Here is a 23,869-nt window from a genome sequence, read left to right as displayed (position 1 = left end):
TTTTAGTGTTCTTAAGTAACACCCTGCACAGTCACACCTCAATTAGCAATGTCCATCTCATTCACAGTTACGCAGTGCACAATCACAACCGCACTAATGATCTTGCTGTAGCAGCCCGCAATGTTTGTTTTGTCATGTGGGATTTGTATGGCGCTGCTCTACCGGTTACACACCCTTGTGGTTCTAATCAAAAGGGATACCTTTCAAGATAGCTACTATGCCTAGGGTCAACACAACCATAGCATCATCACCTGCTCGCAAGGGTGGTCTGGCTGTAACAGTAGCCTTAGATCCCATGGCATCATATCTACTGGATGCAAACTCATGTCCACGCCATTCCAGTGTGTCCTTGCACGCGGAGTGTCCTCATGACCTCTGTGTGGACTGCTAGCAGCAAAGTCCTGCACACTCCAGCATTAGCTGGAAAATCAAGAGATTTACTGCAGGACCGGAGAAGCGCTGTATGCCTCTCCGAAAGCCATGGTCTTTCCACTCACAAGCAGGTCTTGCAGTTAGAGTGAGCCCCCGTACATGCAAGGAACATCACATTCGGAAAGGCTGCCAGCCCAAATATATGCCGTCTCATGTCAATTGCAAAAAGCTTTGCCCCGATAACCTACACAAATACACTTATGGAATGTCTTACTACTTGGTATGGACGTCTGTCTATTGTCAGCGGATCCGAATTCATCCTAACGAGTGCCATGCATACCCCAAGAATGCCTTGTTGACATGAAATAAACCACACATGCAAAACTAATGAAATTGCCCCTTACTCAGGCATGGACAGAGGATATAATTCGAGTTGGCCAGGAACGTGGGATTAGCCCCTTTTGGGATCTCTGTCGACACTGCGGAGTTCTGCACTCCCTAATCAATGAGTGGGCACGTGGGCAATAGGAAACCTTGGCACACGGAACAAAATGGTCCTAATCCTGCCACTGTAGCTTGAAGATCTCTTTGCACATGAATGTACCCATTCGCCGTGCACCACCACCACCCAAAGCCATTCAAACAAGAGACGTTCCATTTCCTGGCTCTGCACACAGCTCACAATTCATGTTTTTCTGGGTATCTTTTCCAGACTGGGCAACTCATAGCATGCATAAGTATCCACACAGGTGCATGCAGGCCATGCTTTCTTTACATGCACACTCCTAAATACACTCCTCATTCAGGCTTGCCATATCTCCAAATGTTCTTGGTCGGTATCTCCGTGCAGGAGTTAATGTCAGGCTTATCCCCCTTACCAAGATGTTAGTTAATAACACAGCACAGCCCCACTCTGATTGCCTTCATCTGCAAATAATTGGGAAAAGCTGAGGGCGGTGCTGGCAAGTGATCTTCACCATTGAAATCTGAGGCACATGAACGAAAGACGCAATTCACTTGAAATGCTCATGCACGCGGCTGCGCAAACCTTTTTGATTTGCAGCAGCATTATAAGCCAGGCGGAATCCAGTTATCCTACCGGCAAACTAAGTGCAGAGTCAGCACTTATGTCTGGGACAATGAAACATACAATCTGCCAGCAGATGGGGGTAGCCAGTCTGATCCAGCCTGCTCATTCCCAATCCTACGGTCGCCAGGTAGATCCCATAGGATCAGATCACTGGATCCGCAGAGCCTAATGATGGTCAGTTGGGTGAAGGAGAACTGAGTCACTCAGCCGGGCATCTCAGCATCCTCCCAGCCAGATGTCTGCCTTCCTCCTCCATCTACTGCCACCAGACTCATTAATGAGTCAGGATGTGTCCGCTAGGTAAAGCACCAGCTGTTCAGTCTGTCCAAAACCTCATCAACTTTGGTTCTTGTGTTGGCAAGAATAGCTCAGCGTGTCATCCACCGGAAGTGGATTAAATGTGGACCATTGAAAATTGTGTAACATTGGTTTATAAAGCAGTAAGCGTCCATGGACATCTACAAGAAGGGGAACTGAATGCACACTCAGGACTTGTTTCACGTTTTTTTTTATCAAATATCATCAGGTACAATAGACAGGCGTCTTTTAAATAATAAAGATAGAATATGGATGCAACACATACTTCTACATAGAAAATTCTGTTATAAAAACAGCAAACTGTCCGTTTGCCTTGTTTAAAAAAATATTAGATTTTAAATCTTCTGTCATATAACAAAATGCGTCATTCAATAAAAAATACTCTTCACCATTCTATATTTTCCCGCAATAGCTGAAACCTCTGACATGTAGAAAACTGGTCTGGGAGAGGAGCAAAAAAAATGTCTTTGGGCACTCCATTTTAGTTCTGTAGATGAACACTTATTCCATCACTCCAGATATCCACCACTCAAATTTCCCTGGAGTCCTTCAGCCCTGCCCTCATGCACCTTACCATCACACACACACACACACACTCAGCCCGCACACTCTGACCTACACATTATTCCATAAGCTCTCAATGTTCCTCAGGCCTCTTCAATCGCATCAGGCCAGGTGTCCCCCCCCCCCTTTGCATCAAAGCATCCTCCCTTCCTTGCTCACCTATTTACCTCCACTCCACCGAGACATGTAGTGTACGAGCGATGTGCAGGAATGCCATCTCAGTTTTATAATTCATCCAACTAACAAGCATTCTAACATCTCCACACATTTCCAGTTTCCACCCAAGCACCCCCAACCTCCTTAAGTATTCACACTTACATGCTCAAACATTCCCACTCCTCGGCTACGGCATTCCCTCTCATCTGCTCAAATAACCCCAGTCCACTAGGCAGCCTTTGGCACTCCGTGATTTAGGCTTTCCCTCCACGCAGCGGTGACGCGTCATCTCAGTTGCATCTATGCACCTCCTCCCCCTCCACAATCCCACCCAGGTATTACTTATGCTTTAATTTGGTGGGGAATTTCCCTAGTCCGCTCCTGACCTTGAGCATTGCATGTAAAGGCCCTTTCCTCGCTTTCCTCTCAGATTCCCTTATGTACACACCCCTCCGGCACTGCTGTCAATTCGCAAGCTTTCCTTCTCGGTTCGACTCATGCATCCATCACACAAAGTGCCTCCACTCAGGCCATTTCTTCTCATCATCCACTCACTCTACCACTCACACAATCCACACACTCGTATTGACTCTTGCTCCACTCCCCTAATCGCATGCTCCATTTCCCATTCGCCTATCACAAGCTAACTCCTTGCATGCTTTTTTCTCTCCTCCCCTTTCTGTACTTCCAAAGCCCCACCTCTGCAGCCCTGATATCCTGTGCTCCAGCTCTATGCTCTCCACGCACTGTGCTTGCGCGAGATAAGGAACTTGGGTATCCTTACTAGTCAATTTCCTTTCAAAGAGAAGGCCAATATGGTTGTACAAAGGAGCGAAAAGCAAGTGTGCAATGCCAGCCCATATAGGACGGTACAGGAGGAGGACGCAAGCCTTACCACAGCGGGTTAGTAACATGCTCCACGCACTACATTTAATGCATGTTCCTCGCTACTGTTTTATGTATTACCACAGGAGAATAAACCCTACTATTTACAATATATCACATGGAAGCAACATATCTGCATTGACATAAATACATTTTAAATACTTACAGAAAGCATACAGGCTTCAGTGCGTGTCATATATATTACACAGATCAGCTCTTCCACTCAGTAGTTCATTCACTCTTGCCCCATCCCCCCACCCCCTCCACCCCCTGCCCCTTATGTACAAGTGGCCTTCAGAAGGCCTCGCCCCACTGCCCTATAAAGCCACTGGGAAAACATGCTATGTGCAAGCTGTTGTATCTGATCCGCACACACACACACACACACGCACACACAGTCTTTCTAACAGTCAAGACACTCCCATACATCCATAAGAAGGCACAACATGTGTGCATCGCTCAAAAGAAAGTTATACATGAAAGGATTATATAAAAGGCGTTTTGACAGTTATAAATGTACATAATACCACATTGAAACCATAAAGGAGGTCCTTCAAAGATACTTTCGAATAAATAAATGTTTGTCTTATATATATACATATATATTCACACTAAATAATACAGCTCAGCTCAGTCATTGGACAACCAGACAAAGAATTCTTGATGCTTTGCTGAGGGTCATGTGTATGGTGGCAATGATTGTTGCAGATTTGCCCGAAAAGGCACTTGGGTAAAGAGCAGTCAGGTCATTCTGTGCCAAATGAGAGGCCAAACAGATCTGGTTCCAATTCCTTGTCCAAAGTTGACTTACGTGTTGTCCTTCCTCGCTGCCAACTCACTCATTTGAAGGAATTTTGCACATTAGAGGTAATACAAGCTTGGAACACTTCCCACTCCATTACACACCACTCTCACCCCAGTCCGGACTACACATACTTTCATTGGCATGTGAAAACCTCGGTACACAGATACCACAGCGAGTGTACAATTGTGAGTGGGTTTTTCCGATTGAAGCTCTAAGTTTCATAAGGCACTCGTGTTCTAGAGAAGGGACTTCCTGTTCAGATCTTGGTCCGCCCTTTTCACCAGCATAGCTTAATGAGGGTGCGGGTGGGGGGGGTAGATGGGTAGGAGGTGAAATCTTCCACCTAAAGTGAGGTTCTGTTTGGGAAAGCCTATTAAACATCGACAGCATTCTATACCAGCAGTCGTTAAGGTGACGATAAAGACAAAAGTAAATTTTCATTACGCGTAGATGTTCTGCAAAATGTCCCACCATTGAGGAAACCAAAGTTCCATGAACAGTTTGTGACAAACCTTTTAGTGCGAGTACAGATTTAAGTACAATATAGTGGTTTCAAGAACGTGTACACAGTTGTGGATCTTGGAAGATCGCATAGTCCTTTCTTGGCTTTGCGTGACTGGAATGATCGGCTTCAGAATTTCTCTTGTCCAAAATGGCGGCTGCCGTGTGGGATGATGCTCTTGGGTAAAATACTGAGGATGTCATCAGATAGCCAGGTATTCCAATGCAGCATTTATCTGGGTAAGTTGTGAATGCATCTGATGAGCTAATTTGGCAATGTAGTTGTTGGAGGATTTCAACAACGACCCCTCCCCCACAGGGTATTTATCTGATAAAAGAAAAAAAAAGGCAAAACGTCTTCATACAAACACAAAAATAGTGGTTTTTTTAAAGACAGTCTTAGTGCTAAGAAAAGCGTTTGCTCCGTAAAATTTGAGGGCTTTTTGTACTGTCTCGTGTTCACTCAACAGTTTCATGTTGCAACTCGTTCACCACCAACAGCGTGGTGGTCTGCACTTGAAAGGAAATTGTGTATGATCTTTTTCTTTTTTTCTGGTTTCCTGGATTAAAAAGGACTCCACCGTCAACTATGTCTGTTCTCGTCCTCTGCCGCGAGATGTGGGCTGCTCTAGGCAAAGCTCTCAGCCGCATGGTTATGATTTCCTCCAATCACATTTGATCTTTTTATTGACACCATATCTAAGTTGATTAAGAGTAACAGTAACCATTTGTCTCCAAAGTATACAAGCGTTGAGGTGCATTTCAGCGTCACCAGGCGCTTAGCGCTTTAATGATTCTGAAGTGCACTCATCATTCTTCTGAAAGAGGATGTCGAGCAATAGGGTAGACGAAGCTGGACTTGTTAAGGGTTGCACGGACAGAGATCCGCTTGCCACACAGACTCTTCCGCATCCTGGTTCCGCGAGGTTGGACGTCTCAATTCAGCGCAGTTTGCAGAAAAGCAACCTTGTGTCACCTTTTGCATCCAAAGTGCTTGCGTCTTGACAAAGCTTTCGAATCCTGCAGCCAATTAAACCCTGTTTGTCAATTCACGCCGTCATATCATGAACCCTATTCTATTCATCGGAAAGGAAATTGTTGCTCTGCTGCAGGCCAAGTGTTAGTTACCCTTTGCATGTGTACACCTCTTCTCTTTGCGTACACTGTTTGCATTCCACATAGCAGCACCAGCGCACCTGGCACTGGCATGGCTTGGTCACCACTCTGCTCTGCGTGTTGTAGCCCCGGCCACAGCACATGCTCTCACAGTTCTTGTCTTTATAACACTTCCTGCCTGTGGTACCGGGCGAGTACTTGCTCATCCTACAAAAGTTAGGGGAATCGTCAATATAGGTCAGGTCTGTAGTCCTTGGGATTTGGTCGCTTGGACCAGGATTTGGCTTTTTAGGTGGTGAAATGTCCCCCTCTCCCGTGGCTTCATTGGTGGTGCTGCCCACTTTGAGGGACGTCTCGTACTTTTGCTTGAGCTGTTTTGCAATTTCGTGCAGCGGTGCCAGCTGCCGCCAACACGTGCGCACTGTGCATGAACCGGACACTCCGTGGCACTTGCATGTCGTCTCCACTCCAGATTTGATGACCTACAAACAAGAAAAGATCAAAATCAGTAATACAATCAAAACAGAATTTAAAAGATCATATTCTCCAGGATAAAAAATAGCATCATTTGACTTTAACTCAGTCACCACAACGTTTAGTGAAACAGAAGAATAACAAAGGGTGTTGCTCGAATTTCTCTCTGGCATGCATCCCCTAAACAATACACAAGAATCTCACTGCTGAAGTAGGATCTTGTAGGGGAAAAATAAAAATAATATGTGCCTGCAGGTGAAAATGTAGCTTCCCTGTAAACACCCTAAACTATAAAAGTTACTAAGGGTTCAGAAGGTTTAAATTCAATGTTGTATCCTGTGGGTGATGTGAGTGACGTGTCTTCATGGTGCTGAGTAGAATGTTGGGAGAGTGCCATGACAGAATGTTCCACGAGTGTCAGTTCGTGCCCCGGAGCGGATGCAACGGTGTGTCGGTGGGTTTATTCTTCCCAATGTAACTAACTGTCATCCAACCTATAACTGATGACGGAGAATAACGCACTGTAGAATCTACACTCGATTCCTTGTCTAGACCTCTACATTTTCCTGATGAGCTTGAAATGAACTTTCTACTTCCAGCAGTGATTTGAGATGGGGTCAGCCGGGAGCACTGCCCCTCAGGCAAGTCATACTACCATCAACCACAAGCAAACCATGCCGCCCAGCTCTTGCCAACCAATTTCAACATAGCCTTGATACCTACTCAGTTCAGGGTGCAGAGCTATCTATTTGGAGGGAAAGCTTAGTGGCCACCCTCTACATCGTTTAGCCAACGCTTGGTTGATGGTAGGGAGAGACGAGCATCCACATTATTTTTTATTTTTTTAAATCAGCCGTTTACTGCATTTGAATCCTGGGGAGCATATCCCCCATTCTAGAAAAGGTCAGCCCTCACAGGAGTAAGGGCCAGATGTGTTTCCACCCGAGTCTTCAAAATGTTAACCTTTAAAGCTGTGAGGACCAGAGAGTGTCCACCTAATTCTTTAATGAGAACAGAGTGTTTGTCCATACACTATTTTCCATAGCAGAAGAACTCACTGTGTACTGTGAGCCAAGTGCTTGCCCCTCCAACATACTTCTACCAAATCCAGGCCCTCTTACACATGTCTCATTGCACACATACATGAGAAGAGGGGGCCTGCACTGCTGTTGTCCTGGGATGACCATCCTAGCTAAAGAGGAAAATGGTTGAGGTGAGCTTCATCCCAGTGTCCCAAGAGGCCACACAACCACTTCCTGCACCACCTGAAGCAGCAAGGCAGCGCCCTGCTCCTCTGTGTAAAGGTGACATATCCAGCAAAATGGGGATGGGAGGTATTGTTATCCTGAGCCAGTTCTTACTAGCCCTTTCCCCAATCCCCTGCCTATGACGGTGCATGCGTGACACTGATGCATCACCACCTTTGAGGGTCAGCTCTTACTAGCCCTTTCCTCAATTCCTTGCCTATGACGGTGCATCCACGACACTGATGCATCACCACCTTTGAGGGTCAGCTCCTACTATCCCTTTCCTCAATTCCCTGCTCAAGCCACCATTCTTTAGACAGTATGCGTGCACCCTGTATGATATCCTCTTCATCCTGGACCAGCGGTCTGCCTTACCATTGTTGCGCTGGCTCTGTGTGCAAGGACCAATGGTGCTTGGAAAGTAAAGATGGCCCTGCAGCCTCAGTGCACTCTTTGTGAAAACGGTTAATCTCTTTGTAGCACTTAAGTACTGAAAAACTGATCAACAAAATGTAGTGCTGGTGGGCGAAATGTACAGCTTCCCTATTTTTCTAAGTCCTTCTTATATATGTTGCCACATGCATGTGAGCGCTTATTTAGAATGAGTATCATCTGCACAGAACACATGTCTTTGGCATAGCTTATCCTACACAAACGTCCAGCCAATGCCATGATTTACAAGGTTCGGGACTAAATTCTAGTCAGGGACATGTAGGCATGACCAGGAATGTGTACACATTGCAAAAGGAGATTGCTAGTTGGGTACACGTCACAATACACAGTCAGCAAAGGTGTATGTATTTTCGGTACAATGTCGTTTCATAGACAGACTTTTTTTCTATGTTCTTTTTTTACGAAAAATGTTCAACAAAAAAACTCATAGGGGCGGAGGAATGTGCATATAAGGGGTGGGGCGGGGGGCGGGAATAGATAAAAATCAATAGGTGATGGAGGTTTGGGGAGAACACCCCCAAAATAAAAATAAAAATCTAATTCGATGAGTTTTTTTTATTGGAAAATATTTGTTAAAAAACCCATCAAAAATATCTGTCGATGAAATGACATAGAACCGTATTTTCAATGGATAGAGCTAGTCAAGGACAATATGACAAAGAGGGACCTGGTACTCAGTCCGGACTGCCCAAACACCACAATCAAACCAAACACAAAGTGCGAAGGGCTGGAATATATATATATATGTATATATATATATATATATCAATATTTATTCTCAATGGATCATCTTCCTTTAAACTTGTGTGCACATGCGAAAAATGTAGGTAGAATTCAAGAACAGGCACGTGTCATAATTTACAGTAACAACATTTCATCTAAAATAGACCACCATTAATTTATATGGTATATCTAACAACAGAATGTTCTCTAAACGGTTGACAAAATCATCACCAATGACAAAGCAAATAAAATGATGATACAATGTGTTGCAGCCTAACAAGAGCCAATTCAAGTAAAGCGGCCTTCATCAGGAAAGACTTGCATTTTCGAACCTGTTACTGGGGACACCAAACAAACTCACAATCATAACTTTAATCAATTGAAAAATGTGTCCCGTCAATCTTATCTCTAGTCCTATAATTCTTCATAAGACTTAGGAAATTAGTGGAGTTCAAGTATTCATCCCAAGGAGAAGTGCATTTTGAAACGAGACGTGGAACGGCAAGTAGTTACTTTCCCTAGGGATCAATCGTGTGTACTAAGGAGAATATTTTTTTGTTTTAAATCACTGATGCCGGCAATTTATATATAATAGAGGCCAAGGAGACAGGTTCAAAAAAGCATATATGAAAGCCAAATCTTAATTTCAGAAGGGTATTTAGATGAATTATCCCTGGCATGGATACTTGAACTAATTTCTTAATACCTATAAAGGAAAATAAGACTAGAGATCAGATAGGCACATGTTTTTCAATCAATAAAAGTTAGGACTGTGAGTTTATTCAACAAATAGGTGTCCCCGATAATGGGTTACAACAAAAAAAAAAAAATTAAACCTGTCCTGATGAAGGCTGGTAAACTAAATACAGCTTACCTTCAATTGGCTTTTGTTAGGCCGAAACACATTGTGTGAATATTTTATAAGCTTAATCATTGCTGATTGTGTCAACTATGTACAGAACATTTGGTAAGATATACCATGTAAATTAATGGTGGTCAATTTCAGATGAAATGTTGTGGATTTAAATGATGAAAAGTGCTTTTTCTTGAATTCTATGTACGTGTTTCCCATGTGCACACGTTTTTAAAGGAAGATGGCCCATTGAGATTGCACATTGAGTTTAGAATGTAAACATGCTCACTGATTTGCTCAATGTTGAATATTCCAAAATGTATCTGGTTTAAAGAATGCAGGTTCGTTTTGGCCTCTATATACATACCCCAGCCCTTGGCGTTTTGTGTTTGGTTATAGCTAGTCAAGTACACGTCAAATGACTATTCAGAACACTGTGTAATTTTAATGACATTTCTGTATAGGAAATGAGGTCAGTGCTAGTGTATGCTTTTCAAGTTCTGTGTGTGGTATGCAGGAAGGGTTGGCTTGCAGGGATGCCTGTGCAGTGCACTCAGTGAGTGCACATGCTTTGTACACAGCATAATCATGTCTTGTATGACCCCAGCAATAATACCAGCAATACTACCTGTGCCCTATTCTCATTCTACTATCATCTTTTAACTAGTGGAGAGGCGTGTGTGGCACAGGTGGTTCTTCATGAAACCTGTGCAGAGGGAATGGTGTGGCCATATCCTTTTAGGGCTCTTGTTGCCTAATTTTAGGGGTCCACACTGCCATAAGCAAGTTGCATATTGAGGGACACCCCTCTGGAGATTCATGAGCCTCTGCTGGTTCCCTGGTGTTCTTTATGTGAGGGAGTGTGAGTGTAGGCATTGATGTACGTTTCCCTGTGTGAGTCGGGGGGGGGGGGGCGGAGGGGGTGTTTAAATGGTGTCGAGTGTATAAGTGAGGTGTAAAAGCAAAGGTTAGCCATTTGCACCTTCATGTTACCCTCTGGTGCATTTCCATATCTTTCCTAGTAGCATGAGGGGAACATAGCAGAGTTGGCCTGTCCGCTTCCGTCTTGGATGAGCACCAGGTTTTACACCTGGATGAGATTTTCATGCAGGCTCAAAACCAACGGATTCCTGTGGTATACGCCGTGCACTTGTGGATACAATAGGAGTCCATTATAAAACAATGCCCGCAAAGTAAAAATGAAGAGTAAAAGGCAATTCCATGTTGTTTTACTCTTCACAAATACGCTCACCCTTGTAACTTGCATGCAGGAGAGACAACATGAGGGTCCTCCCTACATGCGATTGGCACTGCCTTCAAAATCACCCCCTTGAGTTCTTCCCTTTCCGGCTGTCATTGAGTTTCTGAAGAAGGAAGCCAGTGCTGTTTCCGGATTGCGGTTGGGAATGTGTGTGAAGGAGGGAGGCGTTGTATCGTGTGAGAATGATGATGTAAGCAAGTAATGCGCCTGCGCGACGCGGAGTGGAATGTTGAGCGAGTTCCATGAGAGCAAGTTGGAGACTCGGCGCCACACGTGATTGCGTGTCTAGTGGTTTGCTCCTCCCAATATAACTTCACGTGATCCCTGTGTGACCTGTAACTGAAGAAGGTGAAGGAAGCGATTTAGAACCTACACCCAAGACTCTTGCGTGATTACTCTACAACCTCGCAGGCCATTGCGCTTGCATTACAGATAGCTCAATGAGTTGGGTGCATGTAGGTGCGATTTCTTTTCAGACTGCCCTGAAGAACCAACTCAGTGGTTCATGTTCATCCCTGTGGGATGGATACATCGTGTACCATTAAAATGACGAATAACTCCAGTGCCGTGAAGCTGAGTAGCAAGCACTATACAAACACTTAAAACATCATGATTTCTGTTTTCACCGTGCACCATATGCAGCTGCCTTCGCACTGTGTGTGATTCGGTGCACATTGCTTGCGAGAGAACATTAATCCATTCGCTTGTGTCAGACAGCGCCATTTTATCAACGGGTGTCGAAGGATTATTTTTCTGTGCCAGTGCTCACGGAGCACGCAGGTGTTCGCAGCCCCGCCCCCTCGAGTGGGAAGTAGTTCCGGGCAAAGCGAAACCAGCGTGTGTGTGTGTGTCTTTTCAGCGCTCCTGCCTAGGCCGCGCTCCAGCCCACGCGGCCTCCTGGACCGGAGCCAGCCCCTTCGTGCTGGGCCTCCGGAGAACGCAACAATGGCGACGAGGTGAGCGAGCATCCACGCGCTCCACCACGACCTTCCACGCGGAAGCCACACGGACGCTCCGTGTGAATTTTTGGACACCCGGTGGGGGCCCCCACGATCACGTGACCCCCACCCACAAAAAAAAAATTTTTTTTTTTTCATTCCCCTCCCACACCTCATCCGCAGGGGGTGAAAAAAAAATATTTTTTTTTCTCTGCTCTTCTCGTGTCATCCCGGTCACCACCTGCAAAACGTCTCCTGCATGGCACACAGGCCACGAAGCGTCAATCCATCGGAGTACAAGTGCCGGTAGGACACTGCCCTAACACAGGGCGCGCACGAACCCAGGAGGCAGTGAATCGGTGATCAAGCGCACGCCACACCATGGCGACTGGGTCATCGACCCCTGGACCCTCCACACCGTCCAGGATGGCGGCAAACCTGTCCATGGCGTCACCACCGCCCCGCACGCAGGGGAGTTCGTCGACGTTGATCCAACCATTCGACCCATTCACAGACCCATCGTCCAGTGGGCCCAGATGGCAGCTATGGCTACAGAAGTTTGAGATGGCCATGGAATGTAAGGACGTCAAGTCATCCAGAAAAATGAAAGCTCATCTACTCCTCAGTGTGGGCGACGAGGTGCTGCGCATTTTTAACTCTTTGGATGTGGATGACGGCCAAGATGCATACCAGAGTGCGAAGGACGCTCTCACAGCACATTTTCTCCCGCAACTAAATCCAGACTATGAAACCTTTACCTTTTGCACAACCCACCTAGGTCTGAGGAGGTACAAGCGCCTGAGTTTCGGCATATCGTCGGCCGCGGAGGTTTTTCAACAGACCATCCAGGAGGTCATCAGAGGCATACCAGGAGTATTGAACGTGAGCGATGACATCCTAATACATGCACCGGACACCAAGGAACACATCATGAGACTCAAGACACTACTGGGCAGGCTGGAAAGCGCCGGACTCACAATCCATCGAGAGAAGTGCGAATTCCTAAAACCGAAAATAACTTTTTTTGGATACAGGTTCGACCGCACCGGCATATCACCGGATCCCCAGAAGGTGGCGGACATACAAGCTGCCAGCCCCCCCACGACTCCCACCGAGGTGCGCAGTTTCCTGGGGATGGCCACCTACTGTGGCAGATTCATTCGGAACTTAGCAACCCTATCCGAACCGCTGCGGGAACTAACAAAGGCCAGCACCAAGTGGGACTGGGGGCCCGAATGCCAGCAAGCATTTGAGAGCATAAAAGACTCCCTGTCGACTGATACAAAGATGGCCTACTACGACACGGACCTCCCGACCGAACTATTTGTGGACGCCAGCCCTGTCGGACTTGGAGCAATCCTGATGCAGGTCACGAAGGAGGGCACTAAAAGGTCGATTGCATATGCATCCAGGGCGCTCACAGCAACGGAACAAAGGTACTCCCACATAGAAAAGGAGGCAATCGCTGTTCTATGGGGGTGTCGACACTTCCACATGAACCTATACGGGCGTACGTTCACGGCGATCACCGACCACAAGCCCCTACTACCAATCTTCATTGGGTCATCGGCACACCCACCAGCCAGAATCACCAAGTGGTTACTACACCTCCAGCAATATGATTTCGAACTTGTCTACCAACCGGGCAGTGGCAACCCCGTGGACTTCCTGTCGAGACACCCACGACCAGCCACCCAGCAGGAAGTGCTAGTCGCCGAAGAAACGGAGGAGCACATTTGTCAAGTAGTCCACACCATGAGGCCCAAAGCAATAAACATTGAGGACATTGCAACAGAAACCCAGAATGACCCCTGTTGCGATCTGGTAAAAGATGCCATCATGTCAGGGAACTGGAAAGACTTCATGTCGCACACACGCAACAGAACCGAGAGGGCCAAGGAGTTCCTAGCAGACATGTTCACGGTTCGGCAAGACCTCTCAATCACGGAGGGGGGGCTCCTGCTAAGGGGCGACCGCATCATCATACCCCCGAGGCTGCAGGACAGGATAGTGGCTCTAGCGCATGAAGGACACCAAGGGCTTGCAAGAACAAAGGCACGGATCAGACACAGGGTATGGTTCCCTCACATCGACGATCGTGTTGAGGACCTAGTGAACACATGTCTACCCTGCCAAATAACGAGTGGACCACCAGACCCAGAACCGATCCTATCGGCCGAGCGTGGCCGGGCACGATGGGAAGCCATCAGCATTGACTTTTGCAAAATCAGAGAGGGTCTACATCTACTGGTGGCAATCGATGACCACTCACGCTATCCAGAGGTCGAGATAGTGGAGTCCACCGCCGCGGAAGTGGTCATCCCGGCAATAGAAAAGATGTTTGCCACCCATGGCCTGCCCACGACCATTAAGAGTGACAATGGACCCCCATTCACAGGGGAGGAATTCAGGTCGTACCAACAGGAACTGGGCATCAAATATCATCACATCATGCCAAGGTGGCCACAAGCGAATGGGGACGTCGAGCGATTCATGAGGACCATCAACAAGGTACTCCGAGTATCAAAGGCAAACACCAGCCCGTGGAGGGTCGACCTATTCCGGTTCCTAAGGAACTATCGGGTCACCCCCCACAGTACCACGGGCATACCACCTGCTGACCTTATGTTCGGAACTATCATCAACTCGTCGATCCCCCATCATCCAAGCAGAACCCCTGACGACGTCGACCATGCACGCGTGGAAACGAGGAGAACACGTGCCAATGCTCACATGAGCGCCAAGAGAAGAGCAAGGCCCTCAAACCACAGAGTGGGCGACCAAGTCATCATGTTGCGAAATCCCACGAAATCCAAGTTAGACACCAGGTATGAGGAACTGCCATGGACTATCAGCAACCGGCGTGGGACCATGATAACAGTCACACGGGGAGGTCGGGAAGTGACAAGGAACGCCTCCTGGTTCAAGCCCGTGCCCCAGCACCTCTGGACGGACTGTGAGGGGCCCCACGACGACAACGAGCAACAAAGTAGTGACGTGCCGGCGCAAGACCCCGAGGAGGAACACACAGGGGATTGCAGCTGGCAATCACTGAGACTGCCCAGCAGTGAGGACACATGCAGCGAAGGTGAGCAGACTTACGAACTGAGCGGGGACAGCCCCACGCGAAGCGGTACAGTCTGAGAAAGACCACGAGACCGCCTACGAGGCTGAATGACTATGTATGCTAAGCCAACAGCAGTGGCAGGAGTTTATAGTTGAGCATGTTGCTTATGTTTGTTTTGTTAGGTTATTTTGAAATAAAGGAGGAATGTTATATCCGCCCTACGTCCCGCAGCGCGGTGACGTAGGGCAGCTGAATAAAAGCCCCGCCCCCTCGAGTGGGAAGTACTTCCGGGCAAAGCGAAACCAGCGTGTGTGTGTGTGTGTCTTTTCAGCGCTCCTGCCTAGGCCGCGCTCCAGCCCACGCGGCCTCCTGGACCGGAGCCAGCCCCTTCGTGCTGGGCCTCCAGAGAACGCAACAATGTTCATCCCTGTGGGATGGATACATTGTGTACCATTAAAATGACGAATAACTCCAGTGCCGTGAAGCTGAGTAGCAAGCACTATACAAACACTTAAAACATCATGATTTCTGTTTTCACCGTGCACCATATGCAGCTGCCTTCGCACTGTGTGTGATTCGGTGCACAATTGCTTGCGAGAGAACATTAATCCATTCGCTTGTGTCAGACAGCGCCATTTTATCAACGGGTGTCGAAGGATTATTTTTCTGTGCCAGTGCTCACGGAGCACGCAGGTGTTCGCAGTAGTGTGTCCGTGTGGAGATGAATGCTTTTAGAGATTCAAAACTGGTCTGCATCTTACACTGCCTGGGCTGCTGGCGGGATCGTAGTCGGCCCAAGACGAAAAGAGACACGCGCAGCATGTAGTTTTCAGGGTGGAAAAAGAATACGGTTTGGTTTCTGGCTGCAAGTACTACTACACCGCCCTGGCAAAGGACGGGGGGCACGTAAGGGCTGTCTGAAGCCCATTTCCCCAAACTTCAGTAATGCTCGCTCCCGATTGTACACAGGAGAGAGCCTCTGCTTATTGTTGCTCGGCTCTCTAAATGAAACCCGCCCGTCAGCCTCGTTCAACCTTCTCGAACCATCTGTATTATTCTTTCTGAAGAGAAACAGAATCATGTTGACCCGCGCCGTGCCTTAAGGCTGTACTCCTTGGGTCGCTGAAGTATGCCTTTGTTAGACTGAGGCCAGGTATCCAATTGGAACCCGCAGATTAGGTTTGCTTTTGCATTCAAACAGGGTCAACATCTGAAGGGATTTACCGATTTTATTTTGACAAAAGGGGAAAAAAAACATGCTGTCAATTTTTTCCAGATTCTACGTTGGGATGAAGTGTGCATACTCGCACCTGCTGCTTGTGTCTTGAATTTTGCAGTGAAAGTTCCGGGAAAAGGGCGGCAAGCGTTTGTGGCGGCTATTTATGCTGGGTCAGACTGAGCCCCCCGCAAAAAAGTCCTGGCACCAAACAAAAGTGGCCCATATGAACTGCAATGTAGGAATGTTCACAATAAACTATGAGATATTTGGGAAAAATGTGTGAGAAATTGTGTACTTTAAAGCACATTCAGGTGGTTACATCATTTAAACCTTCGCGCCTAGAAACACTTGCCTACAGTCACGTTATAAATGTCATATCACATATCATACCCATTTTGCGGCAAGTAATTAAAGTGGTCCTTATTGGCCGAAAAACTGGCTGTCACCGATCTTTGTTGCCAGACGTTCAGACGGTGCCCTATTGCCCTCTGGCTAGTCAGCACCTGTGTTTATTCTCTGCTTCAACCTTATATTTTCCAAGGCTAAGGAGAATGGCATTTCTTGTGTCACAAGGCAGAGAAATGCACGAGACCCCAAGGCAATACTCAAGCATACCAACGGCCAAAAGTATGCACAGCACTTGTAGAAAAACGGTTTCGTGCCACGCGTGGCAGGCCTATTTGCACAGGTTGGGTTGTTATGCTTTACTCAACGCTCGGTGATTCTGTGGCGCTTGCACGAGGATGTGTGCATCTGAGTGAGAGAGTGCAATCAGAAGGCGCTTGTTTTAGGGTAAAGCGACGCCTGGCACTGACCGTAGCAATGAACCAGAGGAGTGGTGCAGGGGGCAAAGGGTAGTTGGAGCAGTTGCACAATAAGCTGCTAAGAGAACCACTTTCCAGCCGTGGTGTAATCCGGGCCCCAGTATCTACATGTACATTTACAGACAGTGGCCACTGCCCTCCAATCCAAAGAAAACCCGTCAACAATGGTCCACCCTACGTCTGTTAATTCCAAGTACTCGGTGCACCACACAGGGCACAAGATTTGATCAATTCCAGCAAAGGAAGAACCCAGGAAGCATTCCTAGATGCTGTAGTAGTCAGTAATGTTTCACTTTAACATTATAATAATAATAATGATAGGTTATTTATAATGCACTTAATACCAAGAGGTTTCCAAGTGCGGACCCGGGGATCGAACCTGTGTTGCATCGCATCTTCTTATGCGTTGCCCCTGAGCAATCCTCCAGGCCCATTAGGAAATGCATTCCTTTCTCAGCATAGATCTCCCCAAAAGTACTCTGTTGGCATTCTTCTTTTATAAAGCCAGATGTCATCTCCCCATGTACACTAGTGGGAGAGCCAATGCATTTCGGACCTACAGGTCCATCGTCAGGGCAACATCTGCCTTAAAAAGTACAAGAATCATAAACGCTACGCTTCGTCATCGGAAAGCCAGGTTTCACCTGTGGTGATTATTCAAAAAATAAACTTCTGGAAAATATGGCTATAACACAGTGGCAGGAACAAGGAGTCTCTCCCTTTGAGAGCCATACAGAGATATATTACTCCTCTGGAAGCACATTCCAACTTTTTGGAGACTGAACCTAGAAGCCTCAAACTCCTTTGGTTGAGACAATACATGGGGGTGTTGGGAGCACCCAGCATATTTTAATGGGACAAGTTCTGGCTTTTTTTTTTACTGCAGGTGGTTTTGTCTGGCATGGTCCTGTCACCAAGGGTCCCCTTGCTCTCAATCCAGGACACCTAGAAACAGACAGCGCGCAGCAAAGATTTCTTTCATGCTCCTCCTCTCCCCATCAACTGCCCTCTCCACTGCACGGCTTATGGTCCCCAGAGCACCTGAGGACCATGCAAATGGCAGTGGAGCGCTGTCTAAGCCCCAATGCCATTTCATAGTTGCAACATTCTGAATGTGATCCTTTGGCGGGGAGCGCTGTCTAAGCCCCAATGCCATTTCATAGTTGCAACATTCTGAATGTGATCCTTTGGCGGGCTGGGAGCCAGTACACAGTTGGCTGTGGAAGGTTGGAATGTGGACAATTCTCCAGTGCTCACGATCAAGGTGGGCACCAGCTTTGTGGACCCTTTGGAGATGTGTAATTCATTTGACACGAATACCAGCTTAAAGTACAACCCCCTTTATCAGTACGGCAATTATCAATTGGCCCTTCTGCGTGGGGCACTCATCTCTTTGTAGTTAAGTAAAAGGCTGTTTCTTATACTGTGGAGTTGCAGATAAATGCTTGTCATGGTTTGAACACGTGACTCATTGCCCCGTAGTTAGCAAATTGCCCTTGCTTTTTCATCGCAAAGGGGTGTAAAATGTGGTTAAAGTCAGGAACCAATCATTTTTCTTTCCATGTTAGGCTGGCCTCTGAGTATTATTACTTCGGTTTTGATAACCTGGAACCAAATCCCTAAACCCTGTCTTGATATAAAAAAAAAAAAAAAACTCTTCCAAAAATAATCACAAAAGGCACGTAAGACACGAAAAGAAACATCAACCCTCCTGCCCCATTCTATGGCTGGGACGATTTGTTAATTGATTTGCTAATCCATAAACTCCGAAGAGTGCTCAATAGATGGGGAAGCTTTAAGTTAATCCGAGCACTGGCAATTGGTCTGGGCTCCCTCTATGAATTCGTTCATAAGCCTGCTGTGCCATTTAACAAGGGGGAAATGCATATGCAAATCAGGTCTGCTCCCACCCCAAAAGGGCAACCCTTCATTGGATGTCATGAATGAGACTTATCTTAGGACGCTAGGAACAGCAGGATGAGTTGGAAGTCGGCTCAGTGTAATTGCCGGTGGTTATGATTAAATCAAATCCTCCGTTGTGCTAATCTAACTCCAGTCCTAGCTGGGAGAATATGTTTGATGTTGGATTCGGCCAATTAGTTTCTTCAGAATACTACATTACATCAAGTTAATTGCTGGGGAGGTTGCTGTCTCCGGATGATGGTTCAATGCATAAACGCATCACTCCTTAGACTGTCTTGTTGTTTATTCTCATAAAGCAAGAACTATATGGCTTGGAGCCAAATAGATCGAAATCTCACAGCAATCCTGGAGTCTTCCAAATGCCTTCAAGGAGCACGCGCGATGGATGTATGTATACTGTGTGAAACAAAAGATCTACAAAATGCCTGTTAATGGAGTAACTGCTAAACTGCCCTACAAACAGAAATGTGAAATATATGAGAAATCAATGTCTACGGCTGATTATTCGGTGGTCTTTAAAAATAGAAACTGAGACTCCGTTTTCTTCCAGAAAGTGAATTGTTCACATGCAAAGCGATTTGACAGCTTCATTTACAGAAATTCAAGTGGATGGTGGTTAGGGGTATGCGTCTGCCAATCCCCTGTCCTCCCTGGGGCTAGGGTGGTCCAATAGAATGCCTTGTTTTTAACTAAGTGAACATCAGACTGTGGTCTGAATGGCGGTGAGGCAAGGTCTTCTGAGGATTCCAGAGAGTACAATGCGGCAGATTCTATCAAGGGGATGATGAGTGCATGACTGCCCGGCAGAGTGATACCATAGAGTTACAGGAGGTAGCACAGATTCTAAGAGAGTGATGCAGTTTATTCTGTGAGTGATATAAGGGTGATTCAGTGATTGTGATGCAATTCGTGTTATGACAAAGATACTATGCTTATTGGATGGTGTCATGAGGCCATTAGAGGTCAGAAGAAGAAACTGAAGAATTGATGGAAGTTTGAATTATAACCCATGGCCGATGGCTAAGCCTAACTTTCCTACCTGCACCCGGGTTTAGAGACCCAAACTTCATTTGCGTGCCGATATCAGGGAGAGCAACTTTATTGTCAATGGGGCTATAATGCAGTGTGATCATGCAGCCCTTGCTAAGTGCCTGCTCTTACTAGAATGGGTAAGAAGCAGCGAAGAGAGACCAACAAACCCACAAACACTTCTCTTGACCCATACAATCCCAATCTGAACCAATAGCAAAGAGAATGGACCCCCAAAAGCAAATTAGCATAATGGCTGTGAATGCAAAGTTTTGATTCGCTTTAGCGGCCTTTATGTTTGTCTGACTCGTCTACCTGTGTAGGATGATCTGATTTCAGAACTGTTGGTGTGCGGTGCATGTGCAAATCATAATAAATGATGGTGACATTGGAAAGCAAAGGCAGGCGGCTTTTACCAGCAATGAGTGCCCTCTGCTCCTGTGCTCCCTACCATGGAGACCACAATGTTCCTGTTTCTAGTTAGCGGCGTATAATCTTGCTCCAAAAAAAGAAAAAAACACCTGGTCATTTCAGCAGCATTTCCAAGCCTCCCCGCTGCACCGGTTTTCGATGCAATAACTACACATGCATGAATATTTCAGGGATCCTAGCCCGTGAACTGGTGCCGATCAGATCTGCATGATTGCTCTTCCTGCATGAAACAGGAGAGCTCGGGCATGGTCAGGCAGCAGATGTGGGCTGATGTAGTGTCAACAAACCCTGGTCCGCAGTTCCCTCTCCCCGGCTCGTAGAAACATAGCGGTCCCATTTGCCCCCAAGGCTACAAACACATTCGTTGCTATGTGTGCGGTACTAGTAACCGGGGACCAAGAAGACAGACAAGAAAATGGTTCAGATAATGATTTCATACATCAGGAAATATGATATTAGCCTTGAGGGTTTAGCCACGCAAAGGGAGTCTATCAAAGTCCAGCTCGAGCCTTGTGTATCATATCTTGCCAGTTAAAAGAGACGTGTGCAGAGGACAGACCGCCGGGCTTAAATTCAGTTCAAATTCCCGCCCTGGTTACCACATCCTAGACTGACCGGCCAACTCTTCCCTCTTCAGGAGGGTGGCTTCCTCTTTCCTCTGGCAAACACCTCATCATTTTCTCCACATTAAACCATTCCCTTTCTCGCTCAATTGCATGTCAATGAGAGGATGTCGGAATAGTCTTTGTTTAAGAATTTGGTGGGAACATGCACGGGACAACATGGCCGCTTCGGATGAACAATCTCAAAACCACACTTCCAGATTAAGTCTTTTTTTTTTCGGGCTGTATCTGCATAGTTTCCCGGACATCATCCAAAATGTGGTCTTTAAAAAGAAAAAATCGCCGGATTAATGCAAAAATGACTGACAACAAAATGCTTATGGTGAATGCTCCTTTGACTAACGAGGTTGACAGACGGCCAGAAGAATTGTCCTTAAGTTTCTACTTCATTACTGTGACCACTGAGACACTGGCCAAAAGGAAGCAACCATTGCTCAAGGCAAAAGAGGCAAACAGTCATGGTTACAGAGAGGGAAGAGTTCGAAAAGGCAGATATAGGCACTACCAACAGGGGGCGACAGGCAGTACAAGCAGCAAAGCTGTCTTCACTGCAAAGAAAGAGACTTTTCAGCACGGCAGGGCTTACATAAATACATGCAGTGGCCCTGCAACAAATCACCTAGAGTCTTCTGGGACAGCCCCTGTATGAAAAAAGGAAAAAACAGAAGAAAAAAAACACATGAACCAATATCACTACATGACGTGCACAGATGTGAATGAGGCAAACGCAGTCGCTGTTCCCCAATGTAGATTTAAAAGAGTCTTCTGGCATTTAAAGTGTCTTCACGAAGAATGGGGCGGTCACATGCACCATCACAGTAATGGTTTTGTAGTACTCAATTATGTATTTAGTGTCCTGCATGTTCTGCAGACCTGTACCTGTGCCTCTCCAGAAGTTGTGGATTACAACTCCCATGATCCCTCACCGTCAGCGCAAGGAATGAATCGGAACAAGACAGAGCAGCGCTGCGTCAAAAAAATGTCTTGCCGGAGCACCGCTCCTTCCCCCGACCCAGGGGCCACCACATGACTCTCTCTGGGTCGCTTTCAGGACACTCGGCACAGAGCGCTGCCTAGTCTTCTGAAAGCGGTCTGCTCATTGAAGCGCAGGTTACTCGCATTGCACGCACGAGTAACCCGTTCCTCAACGAGCTTTCAGAAGACTCAGCACTGCAGGCAGAAACTGCCAAAGCCTCCCATACAATGTTACAACTGTCCAAACTAGTATGTCCTGCAATTTACAGACATCTCTTTATTCGGGTGAATATTGTGACCAATCAAAACAGAAGAGTCCAATATTCACTTAAAAGGATTTCTTACTGAATCACTATAAGACATGTTTAACATTTAAAATTGTGGGCATTATGATATTCCCATAATGCTCTTTGCTTGTATGCAAATCGCTAAGATTGACTTCTATGGAGAGATATTGTGTTGCGCAACCTAGCTGGGGGGCATGCCCCTTGTTCCTACCCCCTCATTTCCACAGCCCCGGCCCCGACAGTACATTTTTTAAATTTCCAGCACTGCCCACCATGGGCTATACTGGCTAATGCTCATGGGAGTTGCAGTCCAAAACATCTGGAGAGCCAACGGTTGCACAACCCTGATTAATGAATCTAATCGTACGATGGATTAGTGCCTAATACGCAAGGGCTAGCAGAACAAGGATTGAGCGCTCACCTGTACTTTCCAAGTGTGAATCCCAGACAGGGGCCGACTAAGACCTTCATCCTTCTGAGATTGACAAACTGAGTACCATCAAGTTGGGTGATCAGAGCTGCAAACATTACAGTGCTTAGAAGCAGGAGCACTGTAGCAAGAAGAGCTGTATGAAAGAAAATACTTGAACACTATTGGAGCATCAGGTTGAGGCAAACAGGTGCTGCTAAACGCAGGTGTATAAGTGGGAAGGTGAACATATATCCGGTTGGTACAAAGTTAAGCATGTTCTCTTTTATGTTCTAGTGCATAGACGATTGGTACTGAAAGTCATCACTTATGAAGAACATGGCTCCAGTGGGAGATGTACATTTCCAGCTTTCCATGAGAATGGCAGAAGATGGACTTTCTCATGCCATCATAACACGTAGATCTTAATTCTGTGGACTGCCCAGCTTCAGATACGCTGGCAACTTCCTTGAGCAGTCATGGTACAGATAAATTACAGGGATTTTCCTTGGGTCACACAGTTTGGTTAAGTGGTGCAGCCTCCTATGTCTTAGGTATGTCCCTTGGGGTGGTCTGGCTCCCGTTCAGCAGGAAATCCTCACCACTAGAAAGGACTTGTGTACTTTTTTTGGCTGGGCCGGCCCCAAACAGCCCCTTTATTACCAGGGTAAAGGAGCAGCCACAGAGCGTTTTAGTGATGTGAGTTTTTACTCAAATGCGCCAACTTTTACCATTTAAGTTCATTGAGGTGATCGTTTGGAAATATTAATGGTGAAAGAATAAAGATAATCAAATCTTGAGTTTGTTGATGCTGATATGTTATTTTTTATTAACAATTCCACATGTTCCCATCACATGAATGATTCCATTATCCAAGTATTTATTTAACATTCGGTGCATGACAATTCAAAGAGCAAATATGCATCTCCCAATCTCTCTCAACACGTGTTTCCCCATTGTTAATTACAATGGTTCTTCAGGAGAGCAAACTTTGGTCCCAATTAGTACCTCCATAGACACTTTTGGTAGTGCATTCACTTTAACCATGTGTAATTGGGTTTTCTATCATTTTTTATCCATCAATTGTATTTTTAGAAAGTGATATTTTGTTTTCCAACTCTCTGCTAATAGTGTTTTGTGAATTCTGTTTTTCTTGTTGTTTTAATTCTTAAGAAACGTTTTTTGGGTCCTGGAGTCTAGCAGCACTCTGCTATGGAATCATTCATGTGATGGGAACATGTGGAAATGTTAATAAAAAAATAACATATCAGCATCAACAAACTCAAGATTTGATTATCTTTATTCTTTCACCATTAATAATTTCC

The 23,869-nt window shown here is 46.2% G+C and overlaps 1 protein-coding gene across 1 annotated transcript in view; it reads right to left on the bottom strand.

Annotated features, from left to right (window-relative positions):
- Positions 1 to 3,872: 3,872 nt before the first annotated feature.
- Positions 3,873 to 23,869, bottom strand: part of WNT9A (Wnt family member 9A) — a 239,158-nt gene continuing 219,161 nt past the window's right edge. The window contains exon 4 of the mRNA XM_069647079.1: positions 3,873 to 6,289. Within this exon, the coding sequence (XP_069503180.1) occupies positions 5,816 to 6,289 (474 nt within the window). The 3' untranslated portion in view covers positions 3,873 to 5,815. The remainder of the gene's footprint in view (positions 6,290 to 23,869) is intronic.

The sequence above is a fragment of the Ambystoma mexicanum genome, chromosome 2q (assembly GCF_040938575.1).
Source record: "Ambystoma mexicanum isolate Mex_15411 chromosome 2q, UKY_AmexF1_1, whole genome shotgun sequence".
Classification (NCBI taxonomy): domain Eukaryota; kingdom Metazoa; phylum Chordata; class Amphibia; order Caudata; family Ambystomatidae; genus Ambystoma; species Ambystoma mexicanum.
Note: the sequence above shows the minus strand (reverse complement) of the source record. Positions and strands in the feature narration are given on the sequence as shown.